This window comes from Mixophyes fleayi, chromosome 4 (genome assembly GCF_038048845.1).
Source record: "Mixophyes fleayi isolate aMixFle1 chromosome 4, aMixFle1.hap1, whole genome shotgun sequence".
Lineage (NCBI taxonomy): Eukaryota > Metazoa > Chordata > Amphibia > Anura > Limnodynastidae > Mixophyes > Mixophyes fleayi.
In genome coordinates this window covers 102,891,018-102,914,254 of record NC_134405.1, presented here as the reverse complement: position 1 = coordinate 102,914,254, position 23,237 = coordinate 102,891,018, and the positions used below count along the sequence as shown (strand labels likewise).

Below are 23,237 nucleotides of genomic sequence, written 5' to 3'. Positions count from 1 at the left end.
ATTACAGTTACTGAAGCTACAATGTCCAGCGTATTTTAGCTACCAGTATTTAAAAACTTGCAAACAATAATAAAGTAAATAATGAAAAACATAACTGAGAAAACAGCTTGAATGATACCTAGACTTGGGATTCTAGGTATTGTAGGACTGTAGTTGCTGTAGTAAAACACTTACTGAAATAAATGCCTCATGTTGTCATTAAAGGGGTGTATATGACATGACCGTACGTCATAGTAGGGATTAGGAAACGGGCAGAAGTTGTGGAGGGGGATGAAAGGAAAGGTGTCCTATTGAGTGTATGCACCGTGCAGCAGATTTGTAGTATCTGCTCTATTGGGGCACGATGCTGGTATAATTTGTTGGAGGCACGGATAGTAGGATATCAGAAGTGCTATGGTGTAATGGGTGATCAGGACATCACTGATATAATGTGTGACATCAATGTTGATATAATGTGTGGGATCACTACTGATTATAGACCGTGGGCACTAATGGTAAGTATGACTGGGGTACTGCAAAACATTTTTTGGCAAATCTATGCCTTCCACAGTGGAAACACAGTGCACTAATGAATGTGACTATCTTCAGTCTAATGCTGTCCACATCGGGGGTTAATCAAGCTTTATCTATGGGATGAATATAGGGCCTGGCAGTGGATTGTGTGTCACAATGACGTGATATTGGTACAAAACCCAGACAATGGCTGCGATATTGCAGTGTATGGGTACATCACCAGCATTAAACACAAAAGCAGTAACTATAACAGTTACATATGAGAAGTAAGTAAGGTACTTTAGTTTCTTAAAGCCACTGCAATGAACAACAGAACTCATCAGGAGGCTATGCTGTCTCCCCCAAAGCAGGATCCCTCAGTGGCGAGCCCTGACCTTCCCAGAATGCACATGCAGAAGTAATTTATAATGCCACACAATTCTGTGGAAAGTGCTTAATGTCTTCATAGATAATGTTTACACCAGCGAACCCAGTTTGCCCTTCCTGTAGCTTTCTCTTTAACTTTGTGTCCTATACACAGCTGCCTTCCTCTCTTATCAGGTGCTTTATTTCCCTTGTAATTGCTGTAATTGTGCAAATCGTGCATATGACTTCCTACTGAAACTTGCATACATGCACAAGTCTCTTCCTCTGCTTTTATGTGATTGTACTCCCCCTTTAGTATCTGCTCCTTCCTTCCCCCTGAGCACAAACTCTCTGCTATATATGCCTTCATTATTGTGTTTTTAAAAACCTCCTATACTTCTCTAAAAATACTGCAACACGTATTGCCAAATATCTCAATTGATGTATAACCTCTCAATAACCACTAGTTTCTCCATATCCATGCAAGGGGAGAGGGAGAGAGGGAGAGAGAGGGAGAGAGAGGGAGAGAGAGGGAGAGAGAGGGAGAGAGAGAGAGGGAGGGAGAGGGAGGGAGAGGGAGGGAGGGAGAGGGAGGGAGAGGGAGGGAGAGGGAGGGAGAGGGAGGGAGGGAGAGAGAGAGAGAGACCGAGAGAGACCAGCTAACAGAGTTTATACACATCGGTCCCCCGGGCCGCTCAGTCTGACCCCTGTTTGGGCTGCCCCCCCCCCCCCCCCAGTGGATGTCCAATTTCATTAATATTATCGGTGGTCATCAATGACGCGGCCGCATCGCGTGTCATGTGAAGCGGCCGCCTCTGCGCCCCCCCCCCGGGCTGCATGTTGCCAGCCCGCACCTGTGTACAGACACTTGTTTTCCATTTCACTTTTTTTGGGTGATAAACTATAGGAGTTTGTTTTACTATTTCTCCTTTTTCTAAAAAATTTGAGCTATTTTTTATATTGGTATACTAGGTGCTTAGGAAAATTCATCCAATTGTTTGTACTTTGGTAGAACTTCCTTTATCCAGTCTGCAGTTATTGGCTTGCACATGGCCTCTTGCAATTTATGTTGCATAGTGTGCGTTCTTTCATGCTTCTTGCTGCGGATTTCAGCCATGTCTTTTCTTTAACCGATCCAGAGAGGACAGCAGAGCATCTAATTAAACAATTTTTCCCATGTCTAGAAGTAATTTCTAAAGTGCACAGAAGGAAGCTAGAAAAAAATATAGTTACGTGATTCAGCTGCAATTGAGATGATATGTAATTTCCGGTCAAAGAAACAGGTACTGCAAAAATGAAAATAGATTTATAGCGTCACCGGAAGGCACCTATATCCAGCAAAATTTGCAGAAGAACATGCATGAAACAAGCCAATAACTGCATCTGAATGTGTACAATGCCATTCAGTTACTATACACATATACAGTGCTCTTCCTTGTGTGTATAATGTTGGAGGGTGTGATACTTGAAGACCACTTGCAAGAATCAGTTGAGTAGACACAATTCATATCTCTAGGTACCATGACATAAGCAGGTTAGATATGTCTATAAGTGCAGGACTTTAGAGTTCTAATATGTGGCAGCTGTAAGGTTTGTAGATGAGACTCTTTATTTATTGCCACCATGATGAGATTTTCAAGGTTGTTTTTGTCAGTCTCTGTATTTTCATATGCAACCAGTATATCATTTACACCAAATAATATGCAAGAAATTGAAACAAATTCTGCATCCGCACATGACAGATATACAATAAATAAAAGATAAAAGATCTAACGTTACAAATGAAAACCTAGTCACCAAAAAGGTTGAATAAAATCTGCTAATACACAAATAATATATCAGCACTAAGACTAGAGTCATTGTTTAGGTGGAAAACAAACTACAATAATTCATTAAAGCCACACAGATGAATGAATGCACTGTTAGAAGCTGTGTATAATAAAATATGTGATTGTCCATATTCAAGTAGATACAACTCCCACAAGTAATCAGTTTGATCCAATGAAATTTAAAGAAAGCAGCAGGTAAACTGAACGTTGCTCAGTAATAACAAACTAATACGAAATGGATATAGAGATTAGTCTTACCAGCTTGTAAGGTATTAATTATTACTGATGTTGTTTACCCAGCTGGCCGTGGTAATGGGAATATGTATCGATTTGGGATCAATTGCACCTTTCTGCACTACTTAATGTACCTGGACTACATTCATCTGTCCCTTTCCTCCTTGTTCCACGCTTCATGATGTAGGCAGTAGTAGTTATCATTTACATTTGTACATGAATTACATGCAATTGCGTTCATTGGAGTAAAGTCAGTTCCTGAGAATGCGCAGAGCATTTTCACTCCAGGTACAACACGCAAAGGGACTTACGTCTGAAGATGAATCAGGCCCATGTGTATTACAGTATTATGCATTGTTATACAGTTCCAAATGGCTGGGACGTAATTCAGCTAATTAATAATTTTAAAGAGAGTTAGAAGGCAAGATTCTACTTGTAAAAGTAGTAATATCTCCCGGTGGATTGTGGGAGAGTGCCGATTTGAGGCCTCTGTCCCGCCATCCCGATTGGGACTGTTTAGTCTCTCGGATCATTTGGGAGGTATGTCTCATTCACTGCTGCTCTGATGAACGGTGCACTTAACACTGCAATTAAGGTGTTTGGAGGGGAGGTGAGGAGAGTACAGGGTACCCTAGCACTTCAAAAGCACTAGGGACACCCCGTGACGTGACCATGCCCCCTGTCCTGATCCCAGATTTCCATATGTTGGGAGGTATGGATAATGACATGTGGAACATTTAATGTATTCATGAAAACAGCCATGGGATGGATGAATGAATGTTTCTTGCCGCCTTTCTCAAGGGATATGTATATTTATTTATCCACACATTCATTACCTTGACATTGCATTCATGCATTCCCACAACCGTTGGCCAGGAAAAACAGTACCACGATCCAGGATTTATAGAAGGAGTAGCCTGTAATAACTAAAATCCTTATTCAAGACCCACTAGTAAGAATGATCTCTCTATCCATATTGGTTAGATTACTAGCACATAGTGGTGGTTAGTTTATCTGAGTCTATGAGTTTACTCTCATTCAGTGTCACCCAGGGGAGGGCTGGCAGATTTCAGCCCGGGGGGCAAGCACACAGCAGCGGCCCATCCTTAAAGGGTGGGTTTTGGTACAATATATATTTAACTATATAAAAAGAGGCTATTTTAGTGTTGCTTAATCCATATATATATTTTTATGCCCAGGCCCAGAGCTGGATTAAGGCTCTGGGGGGGCCTGGGCACTTTAGACAGGGTAACCCCCTATGATGTAGCATGGTTATCATTTTAGACAAATACACAGGCAATACTGTGTGCACTACTGTTAGGTGCACACAGTTCTGCCTTCACAAGCAGTACACGAAGAAGCGGGACATACCTCCCAACTGTCCTAAGTGAAACAGTCACCCAAGTTCGGGACTGTCTCACCAGATTCAGGACAGTTGGCATACTGTCCTGCTCTCTCCTACCTGTCTTGTCACTGTCATCATTTGTGGCTGCTGGTTACTTTAGCTCATTTTCTGGTTGTCTGGATCCTGGAATGTTGGAGGCCCTATTTGGAAAAAAAAATGGGTACATGAAAATTAGAAAACTCCAACCAGTCCCGATAGTATTCACATTTGCTAAATATATTTCTTTGTCTCCAACCAACCCTGACATTAGATAGCAAACACATTTAATATAAACCTATTTCCCTTCCTCCAAACAGCCCAAACAATAATTTAAATAACATTTACATTTAACAAATATTACCATTTCCCACAACAATCACAGGCTTTAAAAAAAAATAATCACATTTAATAAATAGACCTCATCTTCCACAACCAGCCCACCATTAATAAATAGCTCCCAAACCACCCCAGCATTAAATTAAAGGTCTAATTACCCCATTATAAATTCATAGGACCCACTATTAAAAGAAATTGCCCCACCATCACCCGACAAATAAAATAGCACCCAATAATTAGCCCTCACCTGCACTCCACAATTAAATTAATAGCCTATCTCCCACATTATATTAAGACCCCCCTCTCCCTTCCACACTACATTCAGTTACTGCCCCCCCAAAACACACACAGCATTCATTTACTGCCCCCCCACAAACAGCATTTATTTACTGCCCCCCCCCACACAGCATTCATTTACTGCCCGTCCCAACCACACACACACAGCGTTCATTTACTGGCCCCCACACACTTTGCATTCATTTACTGGCCCCATACTCATATATATATATATATATATATATATATATATATATATATATATATAATAGGCTGCCACACACACACATACAATATGCTGCCACACACACACACACATACAATATGCTGCCACACACACACACACATACAATATGCTGCCACACACACACATACAATATGCTGCCACACACACACACACACACTTGCAATATACTGGCCCCATACTCATATTTATATACAATATGCTGCCACACACATACACACATACAAGATGCTGCTGACACACATACATACAAGATGCTGCTGACACACACACATACATACATACATACATACAAGATGCTGCTGACACACATACATACATACATACATACATACATACATACAAGATGCTGCTGACACTGACACACATACACACACACATACATACATACATACATACAAGATGCTGCTGACACTGACACACATACATACACACATACATACACACATACATACACACATACATACATACATACATACATACATACATACATATAAGATGCTACTGACACTGACACACATACATACACACATACATACAAGATGCTGCTGACACACATACATATAAGATGCTGCTGACACACATACATACATACATACATACATACATACATACAAGATGCTGCTGACACACATACATACATACATACATATAAGATGCTACTGACACACACACATACAAGATTCTGCTGACACACACACATACATAAATATATACAAGATGCTGCTGACACACACACACAACCCCGCACTTACTTTGTTCTATCCGCGCCACACGCTCTGCTCTGCAGTCTTCTGACATGGGCCAGCCACTGAGTAAATGAAGTTAGGACCGGCCCAAAATAGTGTTTTTGGGTCCGGCCCGGGGGACATCTGCCCCCCTGCCAGCCCGCCCCTGGTCTCACCTGATGAAATAGTTGACTTGTTGGAGTTAAATCTACTTGAACAGACTCAGGCTCTCATGTACGAAGCACAAAATATCAGAGACACTGTTCACATTCAGCTTTGGTGGAGCATCGTGCCTCAAATTATGCTGGGGGTGTTTGCGGAGGATCAAAAGATTGAATTAGCTGATAGTGTGAGTTTTACAGACCAACTTGTACAATGTTTGTGGAGCAGCGCAAAAATTATATTTTGTGTTTCGGAGTGAGATTATTAATACATAATTGCCCACTCTCCAGAAGCATTCAGGAGACTCCTGGATCTTCCTCAGTAAGGAGGGGAGCCTTTAAAAGTAGGCAAGTATGCTTTCAAAAAATGTAAAAGGGTAGAGAGAGTGCCTATTTAGGGGCATTTATTGTTGTGCAGAGGGGCATACATCCATTTACACTTTGCAAAAGAACCCAGATGTTGGGTCTCATCCCATTCTTTTAATGTAATGCATTTTTCACCTTCAGGCCCCTAATAATTGCATTACTGCATTTCTGGGGCTCACTTTGTCCAATGTAGAAACACAAACTCCAAACACACAAAAGTGTGTAATAAAGGCAGTCTCCCTCACTCTCATGACTTACTGAATCCATAAATGAGGCTAAACCGAGAAAAATGGGAAATGTCATTTAGTGAAAGGGATGGAATGAAAGTGGTGGGCATGATACTTACACTTATGCAGTGCACCTCTCTGGATACAGACACACTTATAGTTTGCAGAGGTGTCTTGTAACGGTGCTCTCTGTGGATCCTGTGGAGCCTTAGCACATGAGAGCTGGCCATGGTCTGCTTGGAAAGAGGAATGCAATTGCATTTTTCATCGTACTGAATATTTTAAAGGCTCTCTTAACAGCAGCTGAAAGGTTAATATGTTCTGTGGAGGATATCGGGAAATAGGAGCAACAGGATATGTGAAGCCTTTGAGGATTGTAAAATAAAAAATGCTGACTATGGAGCAAGATGGACAAACCCACGTAATGGCACAGCAAAAAAGGGGTGTCTGATGCCACTAGTTCCAGACCACCAATCCCAGTCATTGTATTGCACTCTATTTTAGCTTTAAAATAAGAGCAGGTACAATAACTACAGCATACATGCCAACTTTCAAAACTTTTTCCAGGGGAGAAGTCATGTGACGGGGTAGGAGGGGGCGTGGTAAAATGCAGAAATTCAGGGCATTGAATATCGCCCCGCCCTCGCCATTCAATGCCGTGAATTTTGGCAAATCCGTGAGGTTTTCCTACTCTTCCGGGAGTCTGGGTGGACTCCTCGAAATTCGGGAGCCTCCCGGGAATTCTGGGAGAGTAGGCTAGTATGAACTACAGTAATAATGTGCTTAGATATGAAGTGTTGTTTAAAGATATATATAGATACTAATCTCAACTCTTTTTGGACACTATTTCTTGGCTTGTGGGACTCAAGCACCTGTGTATCTCCCCCAAACATGCCAGAGCAGACTATCAGTAGGAGTCTCTGAAATCCAAAGCTAAGATCTGATTGAAGATTCTGGATAGTGTCACCAACCATTCTGTTTAACCGTGTAATGCCTACCTGTGTTTTTATTTTGGGTAGAAGCTAGTTTTATTCCTTTAAAATAGAAATAGCAGCCACACACTGCTAAGCACATGGATTTGGGCAGTCAGTGCCCGGTGCTCCTGCAGGAACAAGAGCTAATGGGTATAAAAAGGCTCAGACTAGCTTTGGAGATCAAAAAAAACAAAATAAAAAAACTTACCTGTTTCAGCTGCAAGTGGAGATGATATTTCAGCTCTAGTTAGAATAAAAATGAAAATATATTTGTAGTGTCAGTCAAAGTCATTGTTACCTTGCGGGGTACACTAACAAACATAACAAAGGGAAAATAATAATAAAAACAGAAATAGGAGAAAAGTTTAAAAGTTTTTTAAAAAACAACAACAAAAAAATTGTCTTGCTCTTGTAGCCTCCCTAAACTAGAGAGTCTGCACATTTAGGAATTAAGATAAACGGGAGAACCAAGGGAACTTATTTTAGGACATATTTTTTGAGGCACATTAATTGCTTGAAAATAATACTGAAAGAGTATTTTTGTACTTTTTTTTTGGAGTGGGCCATAATCTAACCTTTATAATTCAAAAACATATTCTGTTTATTTAAAAACTGCCAAAAGAATGCCCTATCTGTCCAAAAAAAATTCACTCAGGTACTCTAACAAATAAAAAATGTTATTGCTAACAAAACTGCAGAAATTCTAAAATATGTCTGGTGACGGAGGTATGAGGTAACCTAAGTCATTAAGGGGTAATCCATGCACTAATATGTCCTCTTCAAACTCCATGCGAAAATTACGTTTTTACTCACAGGATGTAATTTAGGTTTATGTTGTCCACTAGTGTAATACTACATAAACAGTGACCGTTAAACCACATCTCCTTTTATACAAACTCTTAAAAAAGGAACAGATGAACACTTACTGCTAGTTTCCAGCTTCATGAGCCATTTACATGTGATGTTGTACATTGCTGTCCTGACAGCCCTGTATATTCCTTGATATCAGTAAGAATTATACCAGGGCTGGGCCAGTCCCAAGAACTAGTTATCCAGAGTGCTTGTAAATCTAATGCTGTTGCCAGATTGCAATAACTTTCATAGGTTTTTAAAACCTTGTCTTACTGTCCCCTGAATTTGACCACTTCAGTGGTATTACTCGCTACAGACTACATTCTCATGACAAGCCCACAAAGGGATATGGAGTATCTCAGTAATGTCTCTTGTAGTGGATGCATCCTATGCATGCGGTAAGAGCCAGTGACATCACTGAGGAACCTTGTGGAGCCAAACATTTGTACTCTCAACCAATACTTAAGAACCAGCAGCCTATCAATGCACTAGGAACCAGTACCATCATTGTCGCATGAGGTACAGCAGCTGCGGAGCCTGATTAAGGGTTTAGTCCACCCTAGGCTAATACACTTCTAGTGCCCCCCTCGCCTAGCTAATATGCAGTAGGCTAAAACAAACTTGTCCTTAATTTGAAATCCAGATTCCTTCACTCTACAACACCCCACCCGCCCAATGTTTATGTTATGTTCCTGTGTTTTTCAAAACCACTTGACTTTTTAAAAGGGTCACGGCAATCTTTGTCACTCATTTCGTTGTCATTAAATTCAGAACTGTATAACAGAATAGATGCATGAATGAGTGCTACTGAGTGTGATAAAGATGTGAAGGGGTGGGGGGCTGTCAGTCTGTGCTTGTCCTCAACCTTGCCTTTCGTACCTGCTTATCCTCATGTGACTGCCTAAGGATAATTGGCACAATTTTGCAGTCCCCAAAGTTTTTGCTCCCCTCAAAAACCTTGCCCCCTAGGCTGCAGCCTATTGTCTAATCAGGCCCCGAGCAGCTATATTGGGGGCTGAATTCCGGGAATTCGAGCAGATTCTATAATGCCCATATTTATCTACTCAATACAGTATTTATAGAAACATAGACAAATAGAATCATTCTTATGAATAGGATATATTTCCCTTGTAGTAAAAGCAACTAAAATCTCTGATAGATTCTTGTGTTGACAAGATGTCTTTGTTCTTGTTTGAGGTTTCAGGCAAATCACAGTAAGAGAGATGAACATTCCAAGTGACCACAACAATCAATGTTAAACTTAGAGGCACTGGCTGTCAAGCAATCCTTTTCCTCTTTAAGCTGTGTTCTAGCTTGGTGCTGTTAGGCCTCATTTACAGTGTACTTTTTGAATGAGACTCATTTTGCGCCATCGCAAATGTTGCATCAGAATCGCATTTCTAGGCTTACTTTGATTAATGTAAATAAATACTTTAAACATACAAAAGTAACACATTTCATAAAAACAGCTGTGATGTTCATGACTCATGATTTATTTTAGCCATAAATTAGGCTAAATCGATCAGTATTTTTGTGAGAAAAACTGAAAAGTTTAATTTAATGAAAGTGGTAAGAGGTCAGTCTTGGATGTGAATTTACACCTATATATAGTGTGCATCCTTAGATCCCCTCTCCCTTCCTAGACACACTTCTAACTTGGAAGAGTAAACATGCCCAATGAAAGGCAGCGGTAGGACTATATAGGTGCAATAATGTAAAAGCAAAGTGTTTTGTGGTGCCCATGCTGTGCACTCTATAATCAGGGCTAACAAGCTAGATCTACTATATAAATGCCTAGTGGCGTGTGTGGGGAAAAAAAACAAGCTGCAGCGCCACCTGCTGGGCAGAGTTATACACTGACCTATATATTTCTTGAAGGAGAAGTGACAGTTGGGAGTGGTTGGTGGTTGCCAGGGGTGACAGTGGGGAGTTTTTAACACCTTAAGTAGCTTGATGAAGGATGTGACGATGAAGATGAAGGATGAGGTGATGGAGAAAAATGATGAGGTGGTGACATGTGGACAAAACCACGTTAAAAAAGGGCGCTTGCGTCGGGAAGTAATGCTCTTCCCCTGAGGAGGCCTGGGCTAGGCCCAAATGCATGACAAGAACTTTTTTAACACCTTAAGTAGCTTGATTTGACTAGAATGCATGAGTATCATGCATGGGTTAACTTGTATAACATATATGGCAAAACAATATAGCAAGTTTGGGCTTGCCTGTATTTGTTTTTACCTGACGGTGAGTAAAGCAGCTGTCCACACCTTGCCAGCTTGATAGGAATGCTAGGTTTCATTTATACTTTGTTGTTGCACTGGTATAATATAGCATTTAATGACTGGTGGTTTTGTGTGCAGTAATTTTATCTCCAGTATTTTAAATTAGGTTGTAGGAAAGTCCGTGTAAACGCAGCCGACTGCATATAAAAGCTCAGGTGTGACCGAATTCTTTTCATAAGATAATGCTTTTCACTGAGCCAGTGATTGTCAGATATTTACAATCTACTAGCCAGCTAAGCAGAATGGATGTTACAGATGATTTGCCAATGAACGTTCGAAGACAGTGATAGTCAAACTGATACACTTCAGGCGCCATCTAACCTTTAAAAGGGCCGCACTAAGCAATAAGTTAAACAGTACATTTAATCAATCTGTAATAACATATTAGCAGAAATGTTTAAAAATCCTTACAAGCTATAACAAACAAATCGTACAATAAAGCAGAGCTTCGGACCACAGGTGAAGGCTCAGAGGGCCGCCGTTAGCCCCATACTGCTATAAGCAGATACTGTCATACATAAAGGGATTGTAGACCTTTGTATAACCCCTGACTGTTAGACACATCTCTCCCCTTGTACACATTCAGTGAAGAGCACCCCTCATTGATGCGCAAATCAGTGCTCTTAGCATGCAAATGGGCACATTCATGCAAAAATAGGTGTGTGACATCACAAAACGTTATTTGTGCTGGGGACCCAACGTTTTTTGCACTTTCGTAAATGACCTCTATAGAATAAGATATTTTTGCTACATTTACTTAGAGTTGTCAATCTTTAGTTATATACAGTTTGTTAGTTCACACATAACATGGTACGAGCTGACCTTTTTCAGAACTATAATGTATCTAGTCATTATGGAGACGAGAGCAGGGTTTGAGGATGTGCAAAGATGGGAACAAAGTGTGTATTGTAGTACATGTGCCTGTAGCTTTCATTGTACAAAGTGGTGTCAGCAGTAACATTTATAATAGATGCAGAATATTTGTGTGACATGTCCCTTTCTGCTGGGCAGTGACTCACATAGCGAATGCTAATTGGATGTTTGACTTAATTCATCAGCAAACAAAAGAATAAAGAACTTCATAAAAATATGTTTCTAAATAACATCAAAGGTACTTATTTATATACCAGGCACAATGCATTCATAGAAGAGAATGATTGAGATAGGCAAATCCAAAAATGCATTGGCCTCAGACTTGATGGCATTTACGAAGCAGGAATCTGCTGCTCCACAGTGCAAACTCAGCTTGGACCCACGGTAAGCTTTGATTTGTACAGAGGCGTGTAAGTTTACGGAGCAGGCTGGCCACGTTTACAGAGCAGCACCAGTTTACAGGCGTGTTAGAGTTTGTTGGCTCACCAATGCCCCTTGTTTTCTAGGTAGCAGCTCAGAAACAATGTAGTGAAATGAAAGGGGGGGAGGGGGGATTAGTGCATATTAAGTATGCTCCTTACCATCTGGAAGCCTGCATGGCCACTACAGAAAGGACTTTAGTTTTGTACCAACTCTGAGCTGTCGGTATTTGGATCTCATCCAATATTTTTAACTAGACCATTTTTTATGTGTTGCTCTTCTGCAAAGATGCGCTGTTTAGGGGGCACCACGTGTAATGTAAAAGTAAAAAGGTTACCCACAAACAGTTGCCACATGTTATAAAGCCAATGGTATTGTCCTCTCACTCTCATGTGGTACTAAATTGATATGAGGTTGGACATTGATACGACGTTTACAGTTTTGCAGTGTGGTTCTTCCTATTTTCATGCCTTTCCCAAGACCAGACCTTGAAATTGGCTGAGTAGGAAATATGAATGCATTTGTACACAAACTGTCCCTATATGCGGCACAAAGAATAACATAGAGTTAGATATACATCATATATATTCAGCACATATCTTGGTTGAAGTAGTTTTCGGTTTGTCAATGTTTCAAAATGCATAATGAAAACAGAACAAGTGCTGGTAAGTGCAGATATTTCTATAAAGTGGGTGTGGAAACTATTTTTCTTCCCTGCAATCATTAGAATTTAGATGCTGGATAAGCAGTATCCAGAAGCAACTTGAATTCACTTTTTTGTCTGTTGAACTCAAATGAAGGTTTATCCTATGGTTGACCAATTGTTGTGTTGTGTGCCATGTGATATATTACGGCAAGGGAAAGATTATGTATTCTGTGAAGATGAGCCCGTTCCCCAAGTCTTAATACATTTACTGCTTAAGACAGACCTCATTGAGATTATTTTTTTTCTCAATGCAGAAAAGTCAATTCATTTTTGTGTTGGGGGAAAAAGGAGTTGCAAAAATTATTTAATAATAAAAATAGATTACAGTGATTTCACACATTCCCAAATATATGTCTTGTAATTCCAGAAAAGCATTAACAATAGAAAGAACCAACACACAGATATGGGAACTATGGATAAGTCAAATAGAGTTGTAACATATACTAAGTAATAATCTGGCTTGTCTAAGCTCTGAGTAAGCAGTCAGAGAACACTACATTGAAATTGTATTTACAGTATAATTAAAAACATATTTAATAGCATAGTGAAGTAATTTGCCTCATGATAGAAATATGCATATTTTATATTTATAATTCCCAGTTGTACCTCTCAAAGAGCTGTCTCTCATGTATCCTACTAAAGTGTAATAGTATTTAACATTGTCAGTGACCCAGCTCTATCCTAGGTGATACATATTTATTTTAGTCATTAAGGCACGTAACTGGCTTACTGCCTGCAAATAGGCTCTGCCTACACCCGTAGTCAACAAGGAATGGATCACAAGAACCGTTCCTTGTTGACTATGGGTGTATTTTGAAACTCCTCCCTGTTCTACTACACAGGACACTGCAGAATATGTTCGTACCTGTCAGTTTCTGTAGCAGCCTGCGGGTCTGGCGGCATTACAGCCACTGGACCCGCAGGCTCTATAAAATAGTTAAAAAACAGTGTTAGGGCTATTGGTTACCACGATAAACTTTTAGAATAAATGTTAAGAGGTTTTTAACTTTAGCAGCCACCTTTCCCGTAGAGCTTTATGTGCTCGCAGGTACTCAGATGCCCCCAGGTCTTAAGCTCTAGTGTAGTAAAAGTTTATCCTTGGCAGTTGTAGCGCAGTTGGGAATAGGAGGCAGAAGCCAAGATGATAGTGGGTAGTCAGATGTAACCCAAGGTCAGGGGTCCGTAGCAGCTAGCAGAAACAGGCTAAGGGTCCAGACTGTCAGCGAGCAGGAATCTCTGATAAACAAGCTAGAGGTCAGGGCAGTCAGCACAATCAGAGTCCAAAACACGCCAAGGGTCATACACAGAAATCAATCAGAAATCAGTCATGCCAGGATGCGGCGTTTTAGCAACAGAGCGTCCCGGCCGTTGCCTTGACAACGACTGGGACAGAAAGGAAGTGACGTCCCGGTCGTCATGGTGATGGCCTGGCCACAGACCTCAAGTAAACAGTGAGTCATGGCGGCTTGGGGCAGTGCTGCAGCTGCTATAGTGCCACCATCTCCGTCTGGGGATGGTGGCACTATAGCCCAGTGCTGGTTTTTTGTAAAATCGGGGGTACCCCACGTTTTTTCTCCCCCTGATTTGGCGACTACCAGCACTAGGCTGGTAATGCCTCCAGACCAGGGACAGGATTTAACTAGAACCCTGGCAGGTGCAGGAGATACTGACTTCGACGTTCCCTGCACAGGAATGTTCTTACTGTACATTATCTACATTATACCACCCATTCTCCACCCCGTCACTCCCCTCAATCGTAGGCTGCAGTAAGCCTTTTTCTTAACCTGATCTTTGAATGCGCTGAACGAATTTGCGGGAGAATATGCTCAAAAAAGAAAATGACTTGCCTTAGTGACTAAGGCCTATTGTTTCCATCCAGATGTCTTCATGTTGTATTGTATGTAAAATAAAATATGAACTGTGTGCACTTGCAGATTTCTTGTATAAGAGAAAGAAAAGTGTCAGAAATTAGTGGGTGTACATTTTTGCTAGTTTCCGTCCATCTTGTATCATCCTGTGGTAAAATGTTTGTATAGCTGATGTCATGATGAAAGCTGTGACCTGTAGTGGAACTGGGGTATTTCTTGGACATTGTCCTGCGTGTTTACAGATCCTGGGGGAACATTGATGTGCAAAACTGGAAATATTTATGGTAGGAATAGGAGTCAGGGTCACAACTTAAGAGTAAGCTTTTGTAAGGAAAACGTTAACATGAGGTGGGGCCTACACATCTGTGGATGTGACTTTAATGAACATACAGAGGCGTAGAAGCATATTGTGCCCAAAAGAACCTATTACATCATACCTAGCTGGTCCAAATACATTTAACTAGCACAGTTCTGTTCTAGTTTACTCCATATGGAGAGCAGCATTTTTTCCTATAACAATGTATTTGTGGGCTGAATCAGTCAGAAGATGTCATCCAGCGACTCCATGGAACTTTCAGGGGCCAAACCCCAAAATCACTAGTACCAGTGGGCCTGATTCATTAAGGAAAGTTAAGCAAAAAATTGAGTAATTTTTCTTACTCAAATTTTTTAGACAAAACCATAGTCCAATGCAAGGGGTGCAAATTTGTTTATTATTTTGCACATAGCTTATTTAGCTTATTTGTACACTGAAATTTAAAGTTGATCTAGGACATGCCCTACCCCAAATATAAATTTGTCATCACATTTTAAATTTACCTCCCCCCAATGCAACATGGTTTTGCCTTACTTACTTTTGCTTAACTTTCCTTAATGAATCAGGCACAGTGTTTTGCACAACCTGCAGTTCTGCATAATATGTAGGTGCTTTATAAGTAACACTTATTACATAAATTAATATGCCACTCAAGATGCCCACACACATCATCCCCCTACATGCCATTATTCTGTGCTTCACGTGCCATTGACTCTTCCAGCCAGGAGTTTTCATATGTCATCACAGGAACCTCTGTGCCACTTTCTGTCAGTCATTTACTCTTATAAGACTGTGTATGTCCCATGATATAGAGACAGCTGGCAGTAGTGGTTCTATCCAGCCAGTGACCTGTGTGCTGGTCTATCTTTGTGCAATGTTTCCACTGCCGAAACAAAGTTCATTTTCTTCTCCAGTGCAGTGTGCCAGCGGGACCCTTTGGGTGTGGTGTCACACAACGTTAGCATGCAAAACTTCATGTCGCCATACTAAGCAGCTCTCCCGCTCCTGTACAGGTTTGAGCTGATTACAAGTTCTCAATAGATCCTTATCACTGCCGGATGATGAAGGCCTTACCCGGACCTGACAGTGAACGGGAGCCATAGAATACAAGTAATCAGCTTCTATCTGTAAGAGATGCTAAGCACTTCTATGCAATGGTTCCTTTTCACCAGTGAGAGAGTGTAGAGGCTGTTGGCAATAACTATAGGCACTGATAAAGATGATTGTGGGCATAGTAGGCACAAGTTGGACTCGGAGCACTGAACCATAAACCTGGGGCCTATGTATTGGGTGCCAATTCCTAGCGACACCACTAATTATAAGAATAGTTCATACTTACCAACTTTAGAAAGTTGGTTTCCGGGAACCTGCTGGGGGATTGCCCGGGAATTGCAGCGTTTGGGACCTAATTCTGCCCACTTCACTAGAAAGTGGGGCACTTCCTAGTGAAGTGGGCAGATCTGGGAGATTGTCACACTCTCCCGGGAGTCCGTGAGACTCTCGCAAAATGAGGGAGTCTCCCGGACATTCCGGGAGAGCTGGCAAGTATGGAATAGTTGCATTAGGGAATCATGTTATTTGAGCAAGTGGGGAGATTCTGGGCAACAGCACCCCCCTCCCCAACTGCACCCCTGCATAGTAGTGACACTAGACACAATGGTAGCCAACACCAGTGGGTACAAGGCCTACAGCATATCTTCAGCAGAAGAAGTGTATGTTCCCTTACTAAGGAGAATGCTTTATAGTACTTTAATTTCCACATTAAGTTGATCTGTGGGTTTAAATTAAGTTTATGTAGCTACATATTTCAAGATAATCACTTATCTTTTATGCAAATATTCTGTGAAGGAATGCTAATTTTATACAGAAGTTTAAAAGACAATGTACTGTGCTAGGGTAGTAGAACTGCAGATCTCTGAACTTTATATGAATATAATGCTGCGCGGTAGTTATATTTAAGTAGGTTGCCAATTTATTTCCTAAAGCAGGGTTTAAGGGGCATGCTGTTAAGTTACTTAAACGATGATAACCTGTATAATATGTGAATTAATTATGTGATTTTCCTTCCTTTTGCAGCTATTCAGTGAAAAAATTAGTGGAGCAGAAGGAACAAAACTTGATAATGATTTTCAAGAAATGGAAAGAGTAAGATTAAAATGTTAAACTTTATTTGTGATAAAATGGCACACCGGACTACACATGTTAACAATATCAAAACAAATATATTAATTCCTTTAGTGGCAGTTAAGTTCCTGAAAAATACTCCCCCAAATGCCTAACCTCCACCCTTGAAGCACATTTAAATATCTTGTCCCGCAGCATGATATCTTATTTTTGCAATTGACTGCAACATAAGGAGCATAATTATGGTTAGTCTGCATTCAGCCAGGATTTCCCTGGTCTGCTAGCCCTTCCTATCCGAAAGAGCTACATTTATATCCCCACCTTATTTGCTAATCCATTTATTCTTATTAACGGGTACATAACGTGCAGAAAAGGGGTAGAAGTGGCATTTACGATACATGCCCTTATTTCTGCAGGTTTGTGACTCATATTAATAATAGTTAATCATAAAATCCCCTCCTGCTTTCCTTCTAAACTGTCCACCGTACAGATGTATAGATCTATACAGATAGACTTCTCCACTGGCTCCTAAAAGTGTCCGTGTGGCTCCTAAATATATAGTTGCATCCATCCTGTATATCGTTCCATGGATTGTTGCTTCGTGGTGTGTGTAGCTCTGTATAGTAACCTGTGAATATGAATACATCAGAAAATGCATGTTTACTATAACATATCTCTCTGTGGTCATTTGGCATTGGTATTATACAAAAGTTATGGAGGGGGGGTAGGGTATACTTTTTCAGGATAAAAAAAATGACACAAGTTGCATTTCTTTTTTAGAAAATTGACATCACCAATAAGGTGGTTGCTGAGTTGCTTTCTAAAACCACAGAATATTTACAACCAAATCCAGGTAATTATTTATTCACCAATCTCTTGTGTGTTTATTGAAGTGGCCTGTCATTTCCATAGAAAGAAAGGGTACAAGGAAATAGTGCAACAGATGAATAATTGAATTAATCATTTTATTATTATTTAAAGATCCTATGTCTTTACCTCTTGCTTTTGTCTTCTACTTTACTGTGTCTTGTCCCCTTTTCACTTCTGTCCTCTTGACATTGAATCACAATCACTGTCCAATCCAGAACTCCTGCACTTCTCAGTAATATGCTATAGTTCCTCCGATTTAGTGGGCAGTGATCACGCTGCTGTAATTACCTTGGTAGTGCTAAAGTGATGCTATGTTAAATCAGATTGATTCAGTCAGATCTGCACTACCTGTGTCACCAAACCAAATCAATTGAATGCAGCATTGCTTGTCATCCCTCAACCCCTCTAGGGAACACTTCTCACAAGTACTTTGGCCAGGAATATTGATGCTGGTGACCTAGGCCTAGGGACTAGTTTACCTGTCTCCAAATCTGAGCCTGTGTGCATGACAATTTATTCATTTTAATTTAATTAATTACTTTTATTCTTATTTTCAGCATATCGAGCCAGACTAGGAATGCTAAACACAATGTCAAAAATCAGAGGACAAGTTAAAAATACAGGCTATCCTCAGACAGAGGGCTTACTTGGGGACTGTATGCTGCGATATGGAAGAGAATTGGGGGAAGAGTCGGAGTTTGGTGAGTGGATTTGTCTTGTCGCTTCATTACCAGAATGGCCAGGAATCTGTATTATACTGTATATTGTTATTATTGTATATTCTGTTATAACAACAGAATGGTAAAGAATGATTGTGCTTTATTATAGGCTAAATGTTTTTATATTTATTAGCATTTGATAAATAAAACGGCAGTTTCCAAGTCCTGTGAATCAGAAAATGAGTGTAAAAATATAACCGTATCTTTATATGTGCAAAACTGTCTTTAGCTAACTCCGGGTCGGCCTTCAGGTCTAAATTTTTCTCATCCAACCCCAAATTTATATCAGTGACCATTATTGGATCTTATTAGTGATTTGGTATATAGGTGTATTTTGATATCGTTCAGATTATTGGTTATTGGCACCTACTTTATATATTTAATTTTTTATGTATACCTTAATATGATTGGAGAATTTCAGCTACTGACCAGTACCCCATTACCATGATCACACACATTTTTTTACTTGAATATAGTCCCGTGTAGATTAGAGTTTTTTCAGCTGATATTTTTGTGATCTATTTATATATCCAGGGAGAGGAAGCACTCAGTACTTACCTATATGAAATATTCCAATGTGCAGGGTCCATAATAAACATACATATCCACCGACTTCATGGCAGAGAACAGACCAGCATCAGCGTTTGTAGAGCTTCAAACAAATGAAGAATTTATTACAAAGTCATACTAAATGTTACAAGTTTAGACCCAACGTTTGTTTCTGTCAGTACCTCTACAGGCGCACTGTGCAAGCATAGTGCAGGAGCTTATAAATCCTAAAGGGCGCCAGCAACTACTAATTAACAAATTATATATATATATATATATATACATACATATTTCTCTCTTCCTTTAACAACTAAATTTTATTGTTAACATTGGATTTATTATATCCCGTTGATTATAAAGTAGGTTATATATGAAATTGTATGAGCCAGTATGATACACTTATTGTTCTAATTGTTAAACTTCAGAATAACTTTGGTTCAAATTGTTATTTTAATAATTAATTATATGCTAAGCATATCAGCTGCTAATTAATTAAAGCTATGATCTGATTGGTAGGAGGTGATTAAAATACCCGTGCTCTGAATTGAATATTATAATTCCTGGATTAGTAAAAAGTTACCTGGATTGCATTTTTATCAGTCTCCCCAGCAGTTGTGATATATATATATATATATATATATATATATATATATATATATATATAACCAACATATGCTGAAGTTAATCTTCACTGGTAAAAGTGCTTGAACACAATGTGAGCTGACTGATTTCTAGTTCATTTTTGCTTGCTACTGTGTCATTGTAACTGTATCATTGCAACATAAGTACAGGTTCAGGTCTGATTTCTCTGCAGTGGTATGGGTCAATAACTGCATGTCTCTCACCTTGTCTACAGTCTGTGCAGTTTATCGATAAACTCTCCCTTTACACTAGGCAGTGCTCTGCTGGATGTTGGAGAAAGCATGAAACAAATGGCAGAGGTGAAGGACTCTCTTGATATTAATGTCAAGCAGAACTTTATCGATCCTCTGCAATCTTTACAAGATAAAGACTTGAAAGAAATTGTGGTAAGTATTTATCATTTAATATCTGCTACTGCGTATAAACAATCAGTTTGTATAATTGCTTAAAGTGTAGCAAATAGTGATTTATTCCTGGAATTGTGTATTGAAGAAACCCATCAGTTAATGGATTTATCAGTTTCTGCAGCAGATTTTATTCATTTGACACAACTAACATATGCTGAAGTAGATGTGGGATGGCACAATGGTTAGCATTGCAGTCTAATGTTGGGGCCATGGGTTTATTTTTGACCATGGCTCTATTCGTATGGAGTTTGTTTGTTCTCCCTCTGTTTGCATGAGTTTACTCTGGGTGCCCCAGTTTCCTCCCTCACTCCAAACACCTGCTGATTTTCACTTCTTCTAACACAAATAAACCTTGTGTGTGTTCATGTGATATAGATTGAAAGCTCCACTGGTGCAGGAAGTGAGATGAATGATTAAATAGTATGTTGGTGGCACTATGTAATATAGGTTAATAAATAATATATAAATGAGTACAGGTCTTTTCTATGTTACAATGTTTACGGCATGCACTGGCCAGTTTGAAGGAGATTACATTCGGCGCGTGGTGCAGCTGGACATCGCTTTGACTTTCAGCTGCACCTATTACCAGCCATTATGGTAGAAATCTCCGCTCATTTTTATGTGCACCTCTGTGGAGTGCTGTTACGAACGCCCCGCCTGTCCCAGATACAGCAATCTGAACAGCTGGCTGTGACTGGTGTTACCTTAGTTACTTAACAATGAATACACCTTTTCTGCCACCGCGAAGGATTTATTATGGTGTCCTTACGTTCATCAGAACCACTTATTAATGTTTCACACTTAAATAAGATACAGATGTAGCATGATCCTCCCTGGAATTCATAAATTCACAAATAATCAAGGAGAAATACGCTAGATTAAATATGTTTAATCTGAAAAATATTTTCAAGGTATATTTACAAAAATTAATAACAAGACATACAAAATGTTGCACAAATAAAATAGGAAATATAATCAGAGTTACTACTTACAAGTTAAGACCTGGGGGTAAATGTATGAACATGCGGGTTCTTCAACACCCGCGTGTTCAGCGTGTTCGGCGATTAAATTTCAAGCGGCGCTGCATTGTAAAGGGAAGTTTCCCTTTACAATGCAGCGCCGCTTGAAATTTAATCGCCGAACACGCGGGTGTTTAAGAACCCGCATGTTCATACATTTACCACCTGATGTGTGACGGAACACAGTTGAGAAGGATGGGACATTTCAGTCTTAACAGACTCCCTCAAAGAAATGAACACTGTACTACTGATACAAGGGATTTTTAAACCATTTCTTGTTGGCTCTTCACCCCCCACCTTAGGAATTTTATTTTCACCTAAGTTAGATGGATGCCCAAAATGACACAGGGCTCTCGAAGTAAATTATGGATGTCCTGAGACCAGGGGCGATTTAGGCCCCGCCCCTTTTCTGACACCTAAGGATGCCGGCGGCTGCACACCATGTGCAGGTCCGTTCAGCCGTGACAGGCAGGGACAGTGTGCTGCCCTGCTGCTCTGATTGTGTTTAAAACACAATCAGAGATGCCGTACAGCACACTGTCCCTGCCTGTCACTGCCGAATGGACCTGCACATACTGTGCAGCTGTCGGCAGCAAGTCTCTGCTAGGGTGGGGCGATTGCCTCGATCGCCCCCCCCCCCCTCCCTGGAACCGCCACTGCCTGAGACCTGGCATTTTCACAAGACCTGAGTTCTCACCTCTGCTTGTTCGGCCTGGCAAAGTCTAACTCCTCTGCATACACAAACTACTTAGAGATCTTATCTGTCTCTGGGCCTGGCTACTTTCAAAAGACCATTGACACTTCCCTAGGTCAGACTCAGGTCAGTTTCCAAAATACGCTTTGAAAGCTTACATAAAATATTCACAGTGTTAAACATAAATTCAACAGAAAATAACAATCAGTCATTAGATATACTACATTTCGTCACAGGTGCGATAAAAAATAAGCCTGTAAAATCTCCGGTTCGAAGTTTCCTCAAGGACGTTCCGGAGACACCTCACACCAAATTAAATCTCCCCCATTGTGTATGTATGTATCTCTGAGTGTCTCTGATAGTCTGTGTGTGTGTAGCTATTGAGACAGCTAAATCCATTTCTGTAATTGTGGTACAGACAGTGTGATTCCAGAACTCTTGAAGCTATTTATTTAAACAGAGAATACCATTTTGGGCAGTGCAGGCCAAAACAGTTACAGTTGTGCAGAAATCACTGTAACAGATGGAAAAAATAAATGAAAAACGGCAACAGGTAAAAAGATAAAACATTTTCTGCGCTTGACCACTCACAGCATGCAGACTGTCGCAACTAAAGAACACAAACACAAAATGTGCCTTGTACTCTGAAGCTAAATTGGAACATCACAGGCTGAACTAAGGCAGAAGCAATCATTTTCATGATGATGAACTATCAATAGACTGTACTAGCAGAATGCAGAAACAGTGACATGCAGAGAATAAATGGTCTTTACAGCGCAGAAAAAAATAAACTACAAGAAGTATTGTGAATACACAATACCGCCATTGGACATCAGTATATATGACTCTTTAACTGTAAAAGTCCAAACTGATGTGGTTCAAGTCGATGCTTTTAAATACTACTTGCAGCTGATGTGGTTACCTGGGATTGAGCACTTTATCTGATCCAGGATAAGAGTTACAAGTTAGAAGGAACCTTTGACAACTGGTATTGGATTGTCTGTACGTAGCAGGAATGCTAGTCCACATGTGTAACCATGTCATGAATCCAAATGCTGTGCAGAAACTGCCCTAGTGCATACTTGCTTACTTTGTGTTCCCGGAAGAGGGGTGTGGTGGGAGGTTGGAAGGGGGTGAGGAATGTCAAATTGCATCATTTTGCCCCCTCCCACGACAAAATAGCAATTTTTATCACAGGGAGGGGCCAAAATGATGCGTCATTGAGGCCTGTTGGGGACAGGATGCTGGAGAATTTCCAGGAGTCCGGGAGATATTCCCGGAA

At 40.3% G+C, this 23,237-nt stretch overlaps 1 protein-coding gene across 1 annotated transcript in view; it reads left to right on the top strand.

Annotated features, from left to right (window-relative positions):
- SH3GL3 (SH3 domain containing GRB2 like 3, endophilin A3) overlaps nt 1-23,237 on the top strand; it is a 77,587-nt gene that overhangs the window by 29,657 nt on the left and 24,693 nt on the right. Inside the window, exons 2-5 of the mRNA XM_075207909.1 lie at nt 17,008-17,076; nt 17,836-17,908; nt 18,483-18,626; nt 20,088-20,221. Coding sequence (XP_075064010.1) covers nt 17,008-17,076; nt 17,836-17,908; nt 18,483-18,626; nt 20,088-20,221 — 420 coding nt within the window. The remainder of the gene's footprint in view (nt 1-17,007; nt 17,077-17,835; nt 17,909-18,482; nt 18,627-20,087; nt 20,222-23,237) is intronic.